Here is a 21634-nt window from a genome sequence, read left to right on the forward strand (position 1 = left end):
AGAAGTAGGCCAGTTCTCATAGTAACACTGGACTAACAGTGTCATTTAATGTCATAGGAAAAGGCTTTCAACGGTGTTAGTTTATGCAGTAGATTTTGTTAAGGCAGTGATAGAATGATAGTAAAGGTAAGGCAAAGCACTTACATGGTGCCAAAAAACTATTTACATTACTGGCCAGCATAAGGTAAGGCCTGGTTCACATCTGCGTTTGGTAATCCATTCAGGGAGTCTGCATGGGGACCCCTCGAACGGAATACCAAACACATTAAAAAGCAGTGAGCAATGAAAGCACATGGACCCCATAGACTATAATGGGGTCTGTGTGTTTTCCACGTGGTATCCGTATGAATCATGCGGAGAGGAAAGTAGTGCTTGAAGTCTCTCCGCATGACTCATGCGGACACCCCACGGAAAACACACGGACCCAATTATAGTCTATGGAGTCCATGTGTGTTCATTAGCCACTGCTTTTTAATGAGTTCAGTATTCCGTTCGGGGGGTCCCCAAGCAGACTTCCCGAATGGAATACCAAATGCAGATGTGAACCAGGCCTAACTTTCTATATCAGTAAAGAACTGCAGCAGAAATTTGCTAGGAGGCTCTACAGAATGTTACATAATGGTTTACATAGTATCAATATGGTGATATCCTGGAGAGTATATTGTGCAATACACCACAGTGGAAAACATTATTAGTGCAACACGGGAAATTCATCCAATGGCTTTATGTATATTGATCAAATGCTTTCATTTTTGGCTATTTGACCTATCCCTTTAAACAAACTCTACTTTATATTAAGCATAATATACAAAATAATTGCACTTTTTTTTTTACAATTTACAACTATTACACAGATTAAAATTTATGGCAATCTCTCACTGTTTTATTTCAATAACTTTTACAATGGCTCAATTCAGCTTTTTGTCCATTTCTTTGGCTCCTGATATCCAGGTTTCAGCGCACTGTTCCAACAGCAGTGTATATACACCTCATGGGCTTGTAGTTTCTCTCTCATATAAGTAATTCACATCATCACACTCCAATCTCCATGTCATGTCTGGTTCATGAGACTGAAGGTAACATAAAGTCTTCAAATCACCTGAGAAGGAGACTGAAAATCAAGTACTGTCATGGAGATTATAGAGCATCTATCTCTAGAGCATCCATCTTGTTCAGAGATTGTAGCTCTCAAGCATTCAGCATCTGAAATTGATCTTGAGTCAGTTCCACTTGGCAACATCGCAAAGTCCTAGATGTTTTCGCCAAGGTGTTCGTGTAGCTATGCAGAAGGAAGATAAGTACAGCAGGATATCACCAGGCTTGCAAAGGACACTGAAAGGGAAAAGAAAAAAATGACTTTTTGAAACTGGTTTTCATGATGATAAATTACCCTAATTTAACAAAATTATTTTATGGTGCAACAAATGAGTTTTATGATACTGTTACTTGGCCATGGAATATGGACATTTGCCCTCTACAATATACAGCAACAGCACTGAAACATATACCCAAGTGTGTACACATGGAAAATGTATAGCTCACAAATGCCGCCAGATCTGTGCAAGCAGCAGAATAGAATTTTCCCAAATACAAAAGACACTACAGAGAGCTTTATTGCACTAGGGTTATAGGCTGTTATATTTGCGAATTGAGATTGTGAGGCATAAATACAAAGATCACAGGAAGAAATTGCAGACTTGCAGAGATCTGATTCTCTGCAAACACTGTTAAGATAAGATGACACTAAAATTCTATGATACATCCTTAAAGGTCCAATAAGTAGCCTACATTCACATGAACATGGTTTTCAGACATTTGAAAGACGATATCGCACAACAGCGTTAAATTCAATGTATGTGAATGGGGGTTTAATGGACATAAAAAAACAGGTCATGTCCTACTTTCGCCTGTTTTCACAGATTTCTCAATAGACTCACATCTATGACAGATTCCGTGAAAGTGGGTGCCCCTCAGATGCAAAACAGCTATGAAAGATGTCTATTTTTCATAGCTGTTTCATTAAGCTTAGGTTTTAAAGGAACTATATAATCATAAGGTTGAAAACAGAAAAAAAAACACAAATTGCTATGTATATGCAATGTATTGAGATTCAGTTACCTGGGGACTCATCTCACAAGAAGGGGAAAGCAGACGTGTCAGTTGAACTATATAAACCCATACTGTGTATCATATGAACACAATTTAAACAATCTAGGATTATCTAGGTTTTTAACATGTAACAATTACCTGGTAACAATTAAAGACTGGTTTACATGTGCCGGTTATCATTAGAGTCTACAGAACCAGCAATTCCTGAGCAGTGTGTTTTGCAAGTGTATAACAAGAATTGGTTACTTCGCCGATAATCAATAGTGATCCAATGAACTTTAACTTCTTTAGTGTTCTTCTTTATTGCACTACCATAAAAATATTTGTATTGCCAATAGGAATGGTAATTGTAAATTGCAGTTACATTTATATAAGGCATTACTACCTAGCTCACAAATCTCAGAGCCATTGCAAGGAAACAATGATACTCCGTACCTCAGATGATTGTCCTGATGGAAGTGGCTGTACAAAGCACGGATTTTCTGTTGGTGCCATGCATAGGAATCTTAAGCATTTAAGATTTTACTTTCTTGTCATGGGAATTACGGAAAATGAAAACCACAATATTTGGACATTGAAGCTCTTGTGTCTGTTTTGGAATTTGAAGGGCTACAACTTATAATAACTACAATACTGGCCAAATGCCTAAAATGTCTAGTCAGCTAGGAGAAAAAAGAAGAGCAATAAAAAGAATGATTTGTTTAATGTTACCCTTGTCAGTAATGAAAATGTAATTCTTGTATCCCCGGTCAGTTCATTTTCTGATTTCCCACTCTTTGTAGTCAGGAGAAAACATTTATCTAACCCCACAAATCATAATCAGTCAGGCAATCAAGCACATCAAGGCTCCATGGAATACTATTTCCTTGAAAGGGCTTATCAATCCATCTGGTGGGTACTCAGCCCTAACCAAAGCTGATTAATTATTCATCTTGGCCGGGCAGACTTTGATGCTTGTTGAAACAAGCCCTACAGATGCAGGACCTAATTATCTAATCCACGTACATTAGGATTCTGCCCGATAGGGTGTCGCATCTACACTAACTACTGATCCATTAAGAATGTATTGGTTAAGGATGAATCGAATGCTCTTTTGTTATTCTACTTCATGAGCTTGTGAGTAAACGTTACTTGTTCAATTCCATTGCTGTGCAATTGCCTACAATATTTTGGCTGCCATTGTCTATCTGTAAAAATCTGGTTACTTCAGAAAGGGCTTTGATGCCACTTGTTACACAACATTATCACTTTCTAGATTACTATATTTCACACAGGCTGCTTGCAGGTCCCTTTTTATATGTACCTGTATTTAGATGAAACATAGCTCAAGGTAGAGGGGAAACATTGTAATATAATATGAAATAAATAATAAGGTCCCTTATTACTTTTCATATAGTAAAAAAAAAGTGTGGCTGAACAGATATTCTGTTCATGATGTAAAACATGTCTAATTCACAAATATTATTTTCCAAAAGCCTCAAGTACCTATGTCTTTAGGGGCTATTTGTTTGTTTTTTTAATTTGTGAAATATAATATGCATTTAAAATGAATGACAAACAGCTTTTCCAGCAAATATCATCACTAGAGATGAGCGAACAGTGTTCTATCGAACACATGTTCGATCGGATATCAGGGTGTTCGCCATGTTCGAATCGAATCGAACACCGCGTGGTAAAGTGCGCCAAAATTCGATTCCCCTCCCACCTTCCCTGGCGCCTTTTTTGCACCAATAACAGCGCAGGGGAAGTGGGACAGGAACTACGACACCGGGGGCATTGAAAAAAATTGGAAAAAGTCATTGGCTGCCGAAATCAGGTGACCTCCATTTTAGACGAATAGTGGATTTCAAATCCGGGTCATATGAGAATGTGAACTTTGTGACTATGAGACAGGGATAGCTGTACAGGCAGGGATAGCTAGGGATAACCTTTATTTAGGGGGGAATGTTATTAAAAATAACTTTTTGGGGCTCTATCGGGTGTGTAATTGTGATTTTTGTGAGATAAACTTTTTCCCATAGGGATGCATTGGCCAGCGCTGATTGGCCGAATTCCGTACTCTGGCCAATCAGTGCTGGCCAATGCATTCTATTAGCTTGATGAAGCAGAGTGTGCACAAGGGTTCAAGCGCACCCTCGGCTCTGATGTAGCAGAGCCGAGGCTGCACAAGGGTTCAAGCGCACCCTCGGCTCTGATGTAGGAGAGCCGAGGGTGCACTTGGACCCTTGTGCACCCTCAGCTCTGCTACATCAGAGCCGAGGGTGCGCTTGAACCCTTGTGCACACTCTGCTTCATCAAGCTAATAGAATGCATTGGCCAGCGCTGATTGGCCAATGTATTCTATTAGCCTGATGAAGTAGAGCTGAATGTGTGTGCTAAGCACACACATTCAGCACTGCTTCATCACGCCAATACAATGCATTAGCCAGTGCTGATTGGCCAGAGTACGGAATTCGGCCAATCAGCGCTGGCTCTGCTGGAGGAGGCGGAGTCTAAGGTCGGACCTGAATGGAGACTGGTGTGGAGCGATCTTAGACTCCGCCTCCTCCAGCAGAGCCAGCGCTGATTGGCCGAATTCCGTACTCTGGCCAATCAGCACTGGCTAATGCATTGTATTGGCGTGATGAAGCAGTGCTGAATGTGTGTGCTTAGCACACACATTCAGCTCTACTTCATCGGGCTAATAGAATGCATTGGCCAGCGCTGATTGGCCGAATTCCGTACTCTGGCCAATCAGCACTGGCTAATGCATTGTATTGGCGTGATGAAGCAGTGCTGAATGTGTGTGCTTAGCACACACATTCAGCACTGCTTCATCACACCAATACAATGCATTAGCCAGTGCTGATTGGCCAGAGTACGGAATTCGGCCAATCAGCGCTGGCCAATGCATTCTATTAGCCCGATGAAGCAGTGCTGAATGTGTGTGCTTAGCACACACATTCAGCTCTACTTCATCGGGCTAATAGAATGCATTGGCCAGCGCTGATTGGCCAGAGTACGGAATTCGGCCAATCAGCGCTGGCTCTGCTGGAGGAGGCGGAGTCTAAGATCGCTCCACACCAGTCTCCATTCAGGTCCGACCTTAGACTCCGCCTCCTCCAGCAGAGCCAGCGCTGATTGGCCGAATTCCGTACTCTGGCCAATCAGCACTGGCTAATGCATTGTATTGGCGTGATGAAGCAGTGCTGAATGTGTGTGCTTAGCACACACATTCAGCTCTACTTCATCGGGCTAATAGAATGCATTGGCCAGCGCTGATTGGCCGAATTCCGTACTCTGGCCAATCAGCACTGGCTAATGCATTGTATTGGCGTGATGAAGCAGTGCTGAATGTGTGTGCTTAGCACACACATTCAGCTCTACTTCATCGGGCTAATAGAATGCATTGGCCAGCGCTGATTGGCCGAATTCCGTACTCTGGCCAATCAGCACTGGCTAATGCATTGTATTGGCGTGATGAAGCAGTGCTGAATGAGTGTGCTTAGCACACACATTCAGCTCTACTTCATCGGGCTAATAGAATGCATTGGCCAATCAGCGCTGGCCAATGCATTCTATTAGCGTGAACTGAGTTTGCACAGGGGTTCTAGTGCACCCTCGGCTCTGCTACATCAGATTGCTACATCTGATGTAGCAGTGCCGAGTGTGCATCAGATGTGTAGTTGAGCAAAACTGACTCAGCACTGCTAAGTCTCTGCATTCGCATAGGAATGCATTGGCCAGCCTTCGGCCAATCAGCGCTGGCTCTGCCGGAGGAGGCGGAGTCTAAGGTCGGACCTGAATGGAGACTGGTGTGGAGCGATCTTAGACTCCGCCTCCTCCAGCAGAGCCACCGCTGATTGGTCGAGTTCCGTACTCTGGCCAATCAGCACTGGCCAATGCATTTCTATGGGGAAAAGTTAGCTTGCGAAAATCGCAAACTGACAGGGATTTCCATGAAATAAAGTGACTTTTATGCCCCCAGACATGCTTCCCCTGCTGTCCCAGTGTCATTCCAGGGTGTTGGTATCATTTCCTGGGGTGTCATAGTGGACTTGGTGACCCTCCAGACACGAATTTGGGTTTCCCCCTTAACGAGTTTATGTTCCCCATAGACTATAATGGGGTTCGAAACCCATTCGAACACTCGAACAGTGAGCGGCTGTTTGAATCGAATTTCGAACCTCGAACATTTTAGTGTTCGCTCATCTCTAATCATCACCAGAGATGAGACCTATGATTCCTGTGCATAGTTTTTCCTGCCTGAAGTGGAGGTTATCAGTAACATAATGGGGACAAGTTATCATTATTTTTGCGCTGGAATTCTGACATGTTTTTTAACACTCTGCTCCATTTTTTAATGTAATGTTAAAGTGCCTTTTTTCAAATGTGACTTTAAATCTGGTTTAGATGGTGGTGTGCACCCAATTCAGGAATATGACTGAAACAACATTTTTGCACACACATACTTCACTTCTAACTTGTTTTTTAGGAAATGCACCAAAAAATTAGGAGCACATGATAATTCTGCATGATAATTGGGCAATGTTTTTTCCAGCCTGCTTCTCCATAGTACAAGGATGCCTTTTGCCAGTGCTTTATGTGCAGCCATGCTGATGGTCACATATCTAGATGTGTAAAAAAATGCAACTTTTTTTTACATTCTGTGATAGAACTATTCTATAAGCAGTACTTGTTATAAAATTAATGTCTTTCGGTTTTTAGATTGCATTTACCACCTTACATTTAAGTAGTCTCCTAACCTGATAGCAACCACCCACTGTCTTTTGATGGCAGGTAGCACAGGACGTAACTCTGCAGAGATGACTTTTGGCATTGCTGTACAAACTCTCCTGCAGTCTAGAGGAAAAGGTCAGGTCTCCAGCTGTCAGCCTGGGGAGGTGACAGAAGTGGTTTATTACCATTCCTACATTCTCCTATACACGCTACACAATGCTGAATGAGTGCTAAGTAGTGAATATACACAGTCCAGTCATATTAATGTGACCACAGTCTACTTTTGACGTCAACGTTAAATAACCAATCACAGAAGGCACGTATCATCAGCCATCTGGATGCACTCATCATTGTGGAAGGCATGATGGATCAACACAAGTATGCATCTATCCTTGCAGACCATGTTCATTCCTACATGCGAATTGTTTTTCCTCAGGATGATGGCATCTACCAGCAAGACAATGCGACGTGTCATAAAGCTCACAGTGTACGTGCGTGGTTCGAGGAACACCAGGATGAGTTTACTATACTCCCTTGGCCAGCAAATTCCCCAGACTCGAACCCAATTGAGAATCTATGGGACCACCTTGATCGGGTTGTTCACACCATGGACGTAACCTAGTGCAGCAGGACACGGCACTAGAGTGGGCACGGCTCAACATCCCAATGAACATCATCACAACATCCCCACTCTTCCTGCACGTCTCACAGCGGTCCACTCTGCAAAAGGTGGTTATTCTGGATTTGACAGGTGGTCACATTAGCTTGACTGGACTGTGTAGAAAGCGTAAAAGCTACTAACTCTTTTGGTCTGGTGTGGTCATGTGATATACAGTATATGGTAATGTGATGAGCATACAGGTGCACAACTCGTTATAGTCACACAGCTGTGCATCAGTGTGTACATCACATGACCATGGACTTACCATCACATGACTACGGATTGTATATCACATGACCATGGACTGATTTTTATCCACTCAAAATAAACAGAATGAATGACAGGAAACAGAGACCTAGAAAACCACAAGGAATTGATTCAGAAAGTGTATCAGAAAATTGTAGAAAAAATATATATATATATATTGTATATGAGAATGTGTGTAAATTGATAACAGTAACTAATAAAGTTAGGGTCACTGGAACAACAGGTGCAAAAACGCTAAAATGTGCCTGGTTATTACCCGACATGTAGTGCTTATCCCTCTTAGTAGGTTATTGAACGTTTCACTGAAACAGAGTTCTAATTTTCTGGCGAAAAATCATTAAACAAAAAGAGACCATAAACAAGTCATTACAACCCTGCTTCTCTTACCTGTTTACTAGTGGACATGTTTGATAATGTGCTGATGCTGCCGGTATCCGTGACAACCATTGCTGAAGGAAAGCGTGATGCATGTGAGTACTGGGGAGGTTCTTGTTTATGTGCATACACTGCAAATAAAGCACAAAAATACAATTTTCATTCAACAGAAAAAAGAGAATAGGGGCCACACGGTGGCTCAGTGGTTAGCACTGCAGCCCTGCAGCGCTGGAGTCCTGGTGTTCAAATCCCGCCAAGGGCAGAAAACCATCTGCAAGGAGTTTGTATGTTCTCCCCGTGTTTGCATGGATTTCCATCCCATATTCCAAAAAAAAGACATACTGATAGGGAAAAATGTACATTGTGAGCTCTATGTGGGGCTCACAATCTACATTTAAAAAAAAAAAAAAAGAGAATGGTCCACTGATTCGGCTCATTCATGTGAGGCTAAGGGTTGGTTCACACTAGCGCTTGTATTCCATCCGCTAGGAGTCGCATGGAGACCCCCTGGACGGAATGCAATCGCAATTGCAAGCGATGCGCTTGCAAAGCACATGGAGCCCATAGACTATAATGGGCTCCGTGTGCTTGCCGCGCACTGCCCGCACAAATGAATTGTGTGGGCAGTGCGCGGCAAGCACTTGGAGCCCATTATAGTCTATGGGCTCCGTGTGCTTAACGGCACAGTGCTTGTATTAGCGTTGGTATTCCATTCGGGGGGGGGGGGGTGTCTCCTTGCGGACGGAATACAAGCGCTAGTGTGAACTGCTGCGTGTAAAAGCTGGAGCGGTGGAAAGTGAAGATGATTTCCACCTCAAATTTCTCTTCTATTTCCACCGTGTAGATATACCCTTACTTTGCAGGGGGAATTGTTACCTTGTGGGAGATACAGACTGTTGAATGCTGCCCTTTTTCCACTTATTGTGCCTTTTAGTATCCTTCTGTTCAGTGCCCCCTTTATGCTCATTTGCCATTTATTGCTTCTTTTAACCTTTTCCCAACATCTGCCATAAAATTATGGCGGATATCAAGTTTTAAACACGATGGCCACTCAGGAGCTGAGCGGCTAACATAGCTGCCAGGACTAATCATGGACAATAAACCTTCTGATCAGTCAGTCCTGACCAAGGCACCATTTTACTTCACACTATATTACTTTGCATGCCAACAGTTTGGGAGGGATCTGACCAATCCATTGCCATGACACCCAGGAGCCTATATGAGGCTCATAGGCTTGTCATAACATTAGTTCTATTACAGACTGCACTAAGGTCTAAAAAAAAAAAAAAAAAAAGTTTAAATAAAAAATAAAAAATTTAAATCACCCCTTTTTCTTTAGCTCAGATATAAAAATAAATCAAGGAAAACACATATCTGTATCCAAAATGGCCTGATCTGCAAACTTATTTAAATATTTTTCTCATACGTTGAACGCTGTAGCAAGAAAAAGTGTCATTTATTTTGGCGTTTCACATCCCATAAAAATTTGAATACAAAGTGATCAAAACAGACATTCCTCAAAACAGTATAAATAAAAAAGACCTCTGACCTCAAAAGAAAAAAAATACACCTTAGGGTCCATTCACACGGAGAAAAATGCCGCTTTTGAATTTTCAGCGCTGAAAAAGAGACTCCCATTGATTTCAATGGGGTCTGCTAGCTTTTTTTTCCACTAGCAGAATTTTCCGCTAGTGGAAAAAAAAGCTAGCAGCACCCATTGAAGTCAATGGGAGGCTTTTTTTTCAGCGCTGAGAATTCAGTGCCAAATAAAGCACCATGAGGAATTTGGTGTGGAATTTCAGCATTGAAAAAAAAAACCTCCCACTGACTTCAATGGGTTCCTTTTTCTGCTAGCATATTCTGCTAGCAGAAAAAGGAACAATTGAAGTCAATGGAAGGCTTTTTTTTAGCACTGAAATTCCACAACAAATTCCTCACCATTTTCCTCAGTTTGAATGGACCCTTATGGTACATTCATATGGAGGAAAATGGTGCGGATTCCGTGCGGATTTTGGCGTTTGGGGAGGCTTTATTCCCACACGGAATCTAACGTGGATGTTGAGTAAATAATGGAAATCAAAAAATGGCTGTGACAGGAAAGGGTTAATATTCTATGACAAGGAGTGTTAAAGAGGCAGTAAATAGTAAAATGGGCATTAAGGAGGCACTGAACAAAAGGACACTTAGGGGCCATTCACATTGGAAAATGAAGAGGAACTGAGACTTTTCCAGCCCTCTGCTGCTGCTTTCAAGGATTAGTCACATCAACTTGTGTTCTGCAACTTATTTTTACGCATGCGCAAGTCGGCTCTGCCGACTGCGCATGCCTGCCTGGTGTAAGTGGCCATTTTCTTGTGGCTGCTTACCCCACTTACTGTGTAAGTGGCCACAAGAAAATGGCCGCCTACACCAGGCGGGAATGTGCAGTCAGCTCTTCCTGAGGCCCAATGGCAGAGCTGACTTGCACATGCATAGAAGTTTCACCCCAGCGCCGGAAGAAGATGTGTGAAGAGGCCGTTCCAGAAGAGGATAGAGGCGTCGCTAGAGAGTTCTCTCTCAGCATTGGGAACCGCCCCCAGTGCTGTGAGAGAACACATTTGCATACAGAAGAAAATCGGGATTTCTACCGAACGGTGGCATGGAGAAGACATCTAAAGGTAGGAAAAGAATAGCCTTTCCCATTCCTACGGGTTAGTCAAAATTGCATTATAATGATAGGATCCCTATAAGATACCTCATAAACATATAAAAGCTTTCAGGTTTTTAAATGATATTGAATCTGAAATCATAATCTATAAATATTCTAAATGTATTTGTAATAAAGAACTTGTAATCAATTCATATTTGTTTCTGTTCTGCAAACTACAGATAAAATCTTGTAGCGTCACAGTATAAATATTTGTGTCATAAACTGGTTCTCAGATCAAACAATGAAAGGAGGATAAGAGACATTTTGCCCAAGGGAGCATAACTATAACTATAAATGCCCAAAAGTACATAAATGTGTCTTTCTAGACCATCATATGGCCATTCATACATGTAGATCTGTGTAAAATAAACAAATACATATTATTTATATGGTTTACAGTGATATAAATACATATGACTTTCTACTTAAGTCTACCAAATGCTCTACAGTTATACAACAAAGGTATTGTATATATACTGTATATGCTCACATGAGATACATGCATTACTGATTTGTACAGCTCACGTTAAGGGATCTGTGTATAAAGTTTTGTAAATGAGTCTCTGTTGAGTCATACCAATTTCCTGTACTAACCATTCATTCTAAATCATGAGTAATATACTCCTACTCTAGTTTGCACCCTTCATGAAAGCATTTATAGCAATAGACATACTGACAGACTAAGGCTGAGTTCACACAGTCAGGAACTTGAGGCAGGATCCACCTCAAAATCCTCATCCAAAAAACGCCTCACTATACAGTCCTATGTAACCTGCTTTCTTTTCTTTTTCCGCTAGTGGATTTTGCACTAGCGGATTTTCTGCTAGTGGAAAAAAGAAGCGACATGTCCACTCTTCAGGCGTTTTTCGCCTGAAAAAAATCAATGCAAGTTAATGGGAGATGGAAAAACTGCTAGCGTTTTTTGAGGCAGAATTGACAAAAAACACCTCAAAAATACGCCATACGAATCTTACTGAGCAGATTTTTCCTGAACAAATTCCTGACCAAAAAACTCTGTGTGAACTCTGTGTGTGAGCTTGGAATGCTCTCTATATACTTTTGAGATTTAAAAAAAAAAAAAAAGTACATTTTAACGGTCCATCTCTTCTATAACATATGCCTTAATTTCTAACAACATTACTTTGGCACAGTACTTACTATGAGAATTTTGAAGTTGAGTCATTGTAGCCATAAATGGCTGTTGTGTCATATGGGAAGCCGACTGCTGCATTAGGGACTGTTGATGTGGACTGTGAAGTTGCGGTGAAAACTGCACAGACTGTAAAGCTGCAAGGCTTCCTGCAACACTGTTGATGACAGGGACGCTCTGTGCCTGGGTAGTGTTCAAATCTAAAGACAAGAATGCCAGAAAATCATTACAACCAATAGCATTGCAAACATTTGCCATAATAAACTCAAAGATGGTGAACTTTTCTGACTGCAAATCAGCCATCCATGACATAATGTCTGAAAATAAAAACTATATGATGGTTATTCAGGGAAAGCAGTCATATGTTTTGACCAACAGTTAGTGAACACCAATATGTTAAAGATTCACGTTAAAGAGCATCATGGAGTTTACCCATATCTTTGCACCCCTCCAGCTTATCTACTTCTCCCTATGGGAGAAGACATGACGCAAGCATGTATGTCTACGACAATGTTTCACATGGTGTATGGACAGAAATAATATTTTTAAGCATGTATTGTAAGCATATAATTAATTTCAGAATATTATGTCTAAAATTGAATTCAGTCAGTTTAACAATTCAAGTCTGTTTTCCTGTGATTCAAAAATGCTCTCTTGTTTTTTGGTAGAAGGATGTACATTGGTTATTTTATTTACTGTGCAGGAAATATTTTTTGTAGCACTGAACCTTTATATGTTATTGGTTTCTATATTGAACATTTTCTGGGGATTATTGCATACTAGAAAAAGTTATTGTAGCATGGATGATGGACACACAAACATATAGTTATTGTGTTCTTACCCATACATTTATGCATTTTATCCTTCCTGAAGTTGGTAAGAGAAGGTCTGTATAAGTATTGTGTTCTTGTAACAGTGCAATTTCATATCTAATTAGGTGACCTTGGGAGGTAGACACTGATTTGTTTTTTGATTTTTTTTCAGCTAAAAAATAAGCATCATGTTCAATATTCAGGTGGATTCTGCCTGATAACTCCTATTGAAGTGAATGGGAGGTGGAATATTTCATGTGGCAGGTGTGGAATTGAATGCAGAATTTGGTCAAGCGGAATAAATCTTTATCAAATTCCTGAAGCTGAATTTTTCAGCTAGGAAAGATTTGACCTTTTGAACATACCCTTATTGTATTAGTATTGGTTGTCATATTGTGAATAATTAATATATGCCATAGTTTGTAAGTATGTTAATTGATTTGCTTTAAAGAAGCACACAAGCTGATAAGACTCCATCTTTCTTTCATATTTCTTCCTCCCTTTTATCTACTATCAGTCCCATGATGCATCAGCACATCCTTCCATGGACAGCTAAAGACTTTACTATGTCTACCTGCTGGGACAAAGTGAAGTTAGGGTCCATTCACATGGAGGAAAATGGTGAGGAATTTGGTGTGAAATTTCAGCGCTGATAAAAGCCTCCCATTAACTTCAATGGGTGCCGCTAGCTTCTTTTTCCACTAGCGGAAAATTCCACTAGTGGAAAAAAAAGTTAGCAGAACCCATTGAAATCAATGAGAGGCTTTTTTTCAGCATGGAAAATTCCACTAGCGGAAAAAAAAGCTAGCAGAACTCATTGAAATCAATGGGAAGCTTTTTTTCAGCACTGAAAATTCTGCGCCAAATAAAGCGCCATATTCCTCCATGTGAATAGACCCTTATCCTTCTCCACTTTTTTTTTTTTTACTGTGAAGTATATAGTTAGGGAGACTGAGCTGTCATCTCCATGTGTAACAGAAATTGTCTGCTCATCAGTAGTTAGTGACAGAAGATTTTTTTCTCCTCTGCAGAGAGTCTGTGTTCATCTTACATGAAATCAGAGACCTTTAATTCTGAATAGGTACATTATGAAAAATATCACTGGAGTGCTTCTTTAGCCCAGTGACATTTTTGAATGTATCAGAGTTTGAGCAAAGTACATTACAGTTTAACCCGGGAAGGGAACGTTCAGTGAAACATCAGTGGCAGTAGTCGTTTTAAACACCTCTTTCTTTGGAGCCGTGGGGGCTCGAGCCACAATCTTAGTCTTGTTTTAAAGTAAAGAATCTTGACTGTAACCCAGTTTGACAGATCACTGGTTAAAGCGCATAATTGCAGCTTTCACTTAAACCAGTTTGCAGAATATGTGCCGCTGAAAATGTGCAGGGAGAGGAGAATAATTTTTTTTATTCTCCTGTCCCTGATGATTCAGGTGACCCGGGGATAACCATGAAATTTTGTTCATGATATTATCAATTTAACTGAAAAAAAGGAAAACTGATTTTTTTTTCCCCCTTGTTAATGAAAAAAATAAACACACAATTGATATCACCATATCCATAATCACCCCTAAAATAAAATTAGCTTGATATAACACCATAAACCCTAAAATTCAGATGAAAAAACTGATGTTTTCTGTTCCTGTCAAATAAAAACTGTCATGTAGGATACCAAGGGATTCTCTTGGCTAGGTCGAATTAGCCTGTTGAAGATGAATGTACGCCCCCCTATATCTCTTTCAAACTGTTCCCGTTATCTTGCCTAAACACTTTTTTTACTGCGGTTCGGAAAACCTTTACTAGGTTTAACTGGGTGTCAAGGCCCCTACAAATTACTAAAAGTACCCTAGTTAGGCCTAAATGGGGAGGGGGATAGCAGTCCTGGATTGCTCTAGCTATTTCCTGGTTGCAGTCATGACTCACATTCTTGATTGGCACCATTCCAGAAGCATACCCACAGTAGCGGGGAGATCCATTATCCCTAGGTTGTGGAAATCCACAACACCCCCTTCCTTATTATCTTGGCTTCAGGAGATTTTAAGCATACGAAGTATGGAATATCTGCTCGGAGAGCTGAAACATGATGAAAGCACCCACCAGTGAACGTGACTCCTGTGGAATCATTTCTACTACTCCACTGAATTTCAGTCTACCTTTCCTTCTGTGTCCTCCTGATTTCTCCTTTTCCCCCCTTCTTTTGCTACTATTTTTTCTTCCCATCGTACATGACATTAGGTTTGTTTACTGTTGTATTTGTTTTTAACTGATTATTTGGCTCTGCTGCGACAGAGGTTTTGTTTCCCTTCTCCCACTACTCTGCCTTCATGTACCTATGCCGTTTCTTGTTTTCCCTGCCCTGCCCATCATCCCCTCAACCCTTCCTTCTGCCTTGTATGCCTATTCTTGTTGATTTCTTGTTTGATTTGTTCTTTGTATTGTAACAAATATTTCAATTAAAAATTTTTGCAATTTTAATGTGACTGTTAGGAGATTACCGTATTTTCCGGACTATAAGCCGCACATAAAAACCTACGATTTCCTCAGAAATCGTAAGTGCGGCTTATAGTCCGGTGCGGCTTATATATGGATGGAAGCGGCGGCAAAGTCTGCGTGCCGCTTCCATACATACATAAAAGGCACCGTAAGGGTGCATTCACACTACCGAACGCCGGCGTGTATCACAGCCGTACACGCCGGCGTTACAGCAGGGCTGCCGGACACTTCCTATTCATTTCTATGGGAGCCGGCATGCGAGCGCTCCCTATAGAAATGAATGGAAAAAAGCAGTCCATTCATTTCTATGGGGAGCGCTCGCATGTCGGCTCCCATAGAAATGAATAGGAAGTGTCCGGCAGCCCTGCTGTCACGCCGGCCTGAAACAGAACGTGAAACTTACCCAGCGGTGCAGGGCGGGCGGGCGGGCATTCAGGCCTCCTCTGCCTCCGATGTTCCGTCCTTCTCCTCCGGCGCTCGCTGATAATGGCCGGGGCGCATGCGCAATATCATAATGCTTCTACTGCGCATGTGCCCTGGCCATTATCAGCTTGCGAGGAGGACGGAACATCGGAGGAAGAGGAGGCCTGAATGCCCGCCCACCCTACACCGCTCGGTAAGTTTGACATTCTGTTTCAGGCTTTTATTTTAAAACGGGGGGGGGGGGTAGTTTAACCTAACGTTTACGGTTGGGCTCTATCAGCATGATTTTGCTGATAGAGCCCTTCCTAGCCTGCCGAGCGCTTCCAATAGAAGCGGCTGGCACGCGGGGGGTTAAGCGGCCGCTGGCAAAGTCTGCCTGCCGCCGCTTTCAATAAGATATAATGCGCACCGGACTGCGGCTTATAGTCCGGTGCGCCTTATATATGAACCGAGACGGACTATAAGGCGCTCATGGGCAATGCGGCTTATAGTCCAGTGCGCCTTATAGTCCGTAAAATACGGTAATACATTTACAATAAAAAATATAGCAAGTAAGCAAACAGCCTTGTTAACCTTACTAATCTGTTTCCTTGGTTATAGACTACAAATCTTATGCATGGGGGACCTTGCGGTATGTTTTGCACCTTTACATCTAACTACTGTTGCTACCTGTTGCTTTCTAAACTACCAACCATAATGTGCCTATATACATAAGGCATGGTTCACATCTGCGTATGGGTTTCCATTCAGGGGGGCTGCTTGGGGACATCCCAAATATAAACCTAATCCGCATTGTCATGTGAATATGATTAGGTCCCACCCACATGACAATAATTTTATCCAAAATTGTGTATAAAGCTACGGTCCCATGTGGTGTCCCGTGGATGTGGATTGATGATTAGTATTAGTATAGTATTTGTGGAAATCGTCATGTGCATGTGGCTTTATATAAGGGCATGTTGAAATTCTCACAGTAGCTTTTCATTGAAAACACATGTATGCTTAACTGAAACAAGTGTGCATTTATACAGGGGAACAGGAAGAAGAATATGGTACTGAATATGTATGGCAAGCTTTAGGCTGGTGGCAGATGACTGTGCTGCAACTGTCCAGCTATTAATTAAAAGCTAGGGTGGCACACATGCCTCCCATGTGTTGCGCGTGCATGGGCCGTGCTTCCCTGGATCCTTTTATTAAATGTAGAACAGGCCCTATTTCTGTCCTATTTTGTGCTTCGGACTGTCGGGACGCACACGGGACTGTGAAATTCACAGTCGTGTATGCGGGCCCATTGAAATTAAGGGGTCACTGTGCTACACTTGAAATACACGGATAGCACACTAAACACGGTCACGATCGTTTGCAACTGGCCGTAGGCAAATGAAACAAAGTAACATGTGACTGTGGAATCAAGTTACACATGGTTTGTTTGTAGTCTGTAACCATTGAGACACATGGATATGTATAGGAGCTAAAAACAGACTTCTCAAAGTTACCCCTGGTTCACATTAGCATTTGGATTCTGCACAAATGATCCTCATGCGGACTACCCCGGATGGAATTCAAACACTAATGTGAACCAGGGGTAACTTAATTTAAAACAAATAAAGAAAAAAAAAAGTGCACTAAAATTTAACTTTTATTAATGTTCATTAAAAGCTAGCTATCCATATGATAAAAATGGTAGAAAAAGGGATAAACTGCATGTGTGACAGACAGGCTGCTATACTAAATTAGTGGTTTAGGAAATATCTTGGGTACTAGGTAACCTCTAGAGTTGAGCGTGTACTGTTCGGATCAGCGATCCGAACAGCACGCACCCATTGAAATGAATGGAAGCACCTGGTGCTTCCGGTTTGACGGCAGCCGGCCGCTTAACCCGCCGCGTGCCGGCTGCGTGCATTGATTTCAATGCGTGCGTGCTGTTCGGATCGGCTGATCCGAACAGTACTCGCTCAACTCTAGTAACCTCCTATAACTTTGGTGAATCCATTGCCTGGATCCTAGTTAGCATGATTCCCTAGAAGGAGATCCCCTTTCACCCATAGAACTCCAATACACCACACAAACTAGTGGCACTAAGTCCAATACAGCAGACCCAGTGCTACACGCAGATGTACTCAAGCCAGAGTATTGATTAGCTAGCTAGAGCCGCATTCACACATGCAGGTACTGACACATAGGCCTAAACTACTCCACCTGGTAGAAAAAGAGCTAAACTGCGTGTGTGATACACAGGCTGATATACTAAACTAGTAGTTTAGGAAATATCTTGGGTACTAGGTAACCTCCTATCACTTTGGTGAATCTATTGCCTGGATACTAGTTAGCATGATTCCCTAGAAGGAGATCCCCTTTCACCCATGGAACTCCAATACACCACACAAACTACTAAGGGTGCCTTCACACGGAATAACGCTCCATGCTTTTTGTCCATTTTACATGTGTAAAAATACACGTGTAAAAGCTAGTTAGTAGAGATGAGTGAGTACTGTTCGGATCAGCCGATCCGAACAGCACGCACGTATTGAAATGAATGGAAGCACCTGGTACTTCCGTTTTGACGGCGGCGGGTCACTTAACCCCCCACGTGCCGGCTACGTCCATTCATTTCAATGCGTGCGTGCTGTTCGGATTGACTGATCCAAACAGTACTCGCTCATCTCTACTAGTTAGCTAGTTAGTTGAGTTCAATGGCTTTTTTTTTTTAATGCGTGTCTTTTTGCGCGCGCAAAAAGAAGCGCGCTGTACAAAAAAAAACATTGAACTCCATGGCTTGAAATGATTCCACAGGAGTCACGTTCACTGGTGGGTGCTTTCATCATGTTTCAGCTCTCCGAGCAGATATTCCATACTTCGTATACTTAAAATCTCCTGAAGCCAAGATAATAAGGAAGGGGGTGTTGTGGATTTCCACAACCTAGGGATAATGGATCTCCCCGCTACTGTGGGTATGCTTCTGGAACTTACGTGGGAAGATAGAGAGGAGCAAATGAGCAGGGTCATCCTCCAAGGCAATGCCAGTAACCATCTGAATAAGATGACGGACACCTGACCAAAAGGAGCAAACAGATTTGCGCCCAGTGGCGTAACTACCGGGGTAGCAGGGGTAGCGGCTGCCACAGGGACCAGGACATTAGGGGCCCGATGACAGCTGCTACCACTGCGTTTTTTTTGTTTTTTTTAATAGGCTGTTACTCCAGCCGGTAACAGGCCCTATTTACTTACCAATCCTGGCAGAGGCTGGGATCGGTAAGTGATGCCATGGGCCCCACAAACACTCTTATTATACTCGGGGGTCTTTCAGACCCCCGAGTATAATGATCGGAGGCCCAGGAGAGGTAAGAGAACATAAAAAAACAGTGTTACTTACCTCTCCGCACTCCAGACAGGCTTTGGCCTAGTTGTGTGATGTATCTGACGTCACATGGCCGGGACCTGCGTCCTGGGTCATGTGACATCCCGACGTCATTGAAGATGGCCAACACCATCGAGGAGTCCGATTATTATACTCTGGGGTCTGAAAAGACCCCAGAGTATAATAATTGTTCATGGGTGTCCACAGTGTGGCATAATACTGTGTGCAGGGGCCACTATGGGGCATAATACTGTGTGCAGGGGCTACTATGAGGCATAATACTGTGTACTGGGTCCACTATGGGGCATAATACTGTGTGAAGGGGCCACTGTGGGATATAATACTGTGTGCAGGGCTTACTACATTTTACACGTGTATTTTTACACGTGTAAAATGTAGCAAAATGAACGGAGCGTTACTCCATGTGAAGGCACCGTTACACTGAGTCCAATACAGCAGACCCAGTGCTACACGCAGCTGTACTCAAGCCAGAGTATTGATCATCAGAGGCATTGGATGTTGGCTAAACATGTAGGTAGATGCAAGTCGTTGACACATATAGCATATCTTTTTGTTTTGGTGTTACTGAATGGGTACGTGGGGCTTAGTTAACATCAATGACTCTGATGGTTGGTAGGGGGGCCGTGTTAGAGTAGTTTAGGCCTATGTGTCAGTAGCTGTGTAGTGAATGCAGTTAGCCAGGCTAGTCATAGCTATGGGTGTCAGTACAGTGCATGTGGATGCAGTCTGGGTCTGCTGTATTGGACTTAGTGCTACTAGTTTGTGTGGTGTATTGGAATTCCATGGGTGAAAGGGGATCTCCTTCTAGGGAATCATGCTAACTAGTATCCAGGCAATGGATTCACCAAAGTGATAGGAGGTTACCTAGTACCTAGTACCCAAGATATTTCCTAAGCCACTAATTTAGTATAACATTAATAAAAGTAAAATTTTAGTGCATTTTTTTTCTTTATTTGTTTTGTATACCCCTGGGTGCATTACCAATCTATTCAATTATTTATGTAACTTAATTTAATATGAAAGATTCACTAAATGGTGGCAGGTGTGTACATATAGCATTAACATGTAAATTATTTTAACTATAGATACATTAAATTAGGTATGGACATCTTCAACTGTGTGGATCAAATTCAAGAAAAAAATATTTTATTTCTCTCTAGATAAATTGATTTTTCCATATAGGATGCTGCGGATCACTTAATCTATAATTTCTGTACCTTATTTCTATATACATAAAACATTCCTTTTCAAATGCTGGTTTTTCATATTTTCACATTTTATAAGTTTATGCAGCGTGACAAAACTTACTTTGTGTTATCGCCATAACTCCAGAAATAGGTGCCATGATGAGGTTCTGTGTTTGTTGAGAATTGTGGTGAACTGATTGCGACAAACTGTGAATATTTGTCAAGGTGCTTACAGGCGGCAGACCGCCTCCAGAAACAGGAATCTATTAAAAGCAAAGTCAAATAATAATTTAACATTTCTATATAATAATGAGAATAGAAATATAACAACAAAATAATCACAGTAAGGGTGCATTCACACTGAGTAAACGCTAGCTTATTCTGAACGTAAAACACGTTCAGAATAAGCGGCGTCTAAAGCAGCTCCATTCATTTCTATGGGAGCGGGGATACGAGCGCTCCCCATAGAAATGAATGGGCTGCTTCTTTCACTCCGTGCAGTCCCATTGTAGTGAATGGGGAGTGCCGGCGTGTACGCTCTGGCATGAGCATAGCTTGCCGTATACGCCGGCACTCCCCATTCACTTCAATGGGACTGCACGGAGTGAAAGAAGCAGCCCATTCATTTCTATGGGGAGCGCTCGTATGCCGGCTCTTTATGGGGAGCTGCTTAGTAAGCCGGCTCTATACTGAACGAGCTTTTACGTCCGCTATCTGACGTTGTTTTACGTCAGAGTGTAGTTTAGGGTTGGGGTGTTTGGAGGGTCTTAGGTATTCTGATGTACCTCTGAGACCGGAAACGCCGTGATTTGCCCACAGCGGAGACGCTCCGGAACAAATTGCGGCGTTGTACAGTGCAGGCAAAGTGGATGGGATTCATGTGAATCCCATCCCCACTTTGCGGAAAAGATCACAGCGTGGATACGCAGCATGTCAATTATATCTACGGAAACACTGGCGGCTTTCCCATAGATATAATGTTAAGAGAAAGTCCGCAGAGCAAAGCTCTGTGAACTTTCTCTTAAAAGTGCTGTGTAAAGAACCGCAATGCGTTCGCGCAAAATTACGTGCGTTATACGCCCATAACGACCCATTGAAATGAATGGGATCTGTTTTGAGCGCGCATATTCTCACATGTGTATACGTGCCAGAATGCACGCCTGTAAACTCCATGTGAACTAGCCTTTAGGCTAAGGCTCCACGAAGCAAAAAAAAAAAACACACATAAAACACCCACAAATGTAGTTTTTTTAGGCCAGGACCCCAGATGGCATAAACGACATGGAAAAAAATTAATCCCATCCACACGTTGCAGAAAAACATACATTGTGGTTTTGGAAATCTCAACATTTCAATTATAGCTATGGTTAT

General features: G+C 42.0%; 1 protein-coding gene across 1 annotated transcript in view; it reads right to left on the minus strand.

The window, feature by feature from the left end:
• Positions 1-645: 645 nt before the first annotated feature.
• HNF1B (HNF1 homeobox B) overlaps positions 646-21634 on the minus strand; it is a 71086-nt gene continuing 50097 nt past the window's right edge. The window contains exons 6-9 of the mRNA XM_075264297.1: positions 20385-20526; positions 11979-12170; positions 8144-8262; positions 646-1332 (exon numbers count right to left, since the gene is read on the minus strand). Coding sequence (XP_075120398.1) covers positions 1312-1332; positions 8144-8262; positions 11979-12170; positions 20385-20526 — 474 coding nt within the window. The 3' untranslated portion in view covers positions 646-1311. The remainder of the gene's footprint in view (positions 1333-8143; positions 8263-11978; positions 12171-20384; positions 20527-21634) is intronic.

This window comes from Leptodactylus fuscus, chromosome 2 (genome assembly GCF_031893055.1).
Source record: "Leptodactylus fuscus isolate aLepFus1 chromosome 2, aLepFus1.hap2, whole genome shotgun sequence".
Lineage (NCBI taxonomy): Eukaryota > Metazoa > Chordata > Amphibia > Anura > Leptodactylidae > Leptodactylus > Leptodactylus fuscus.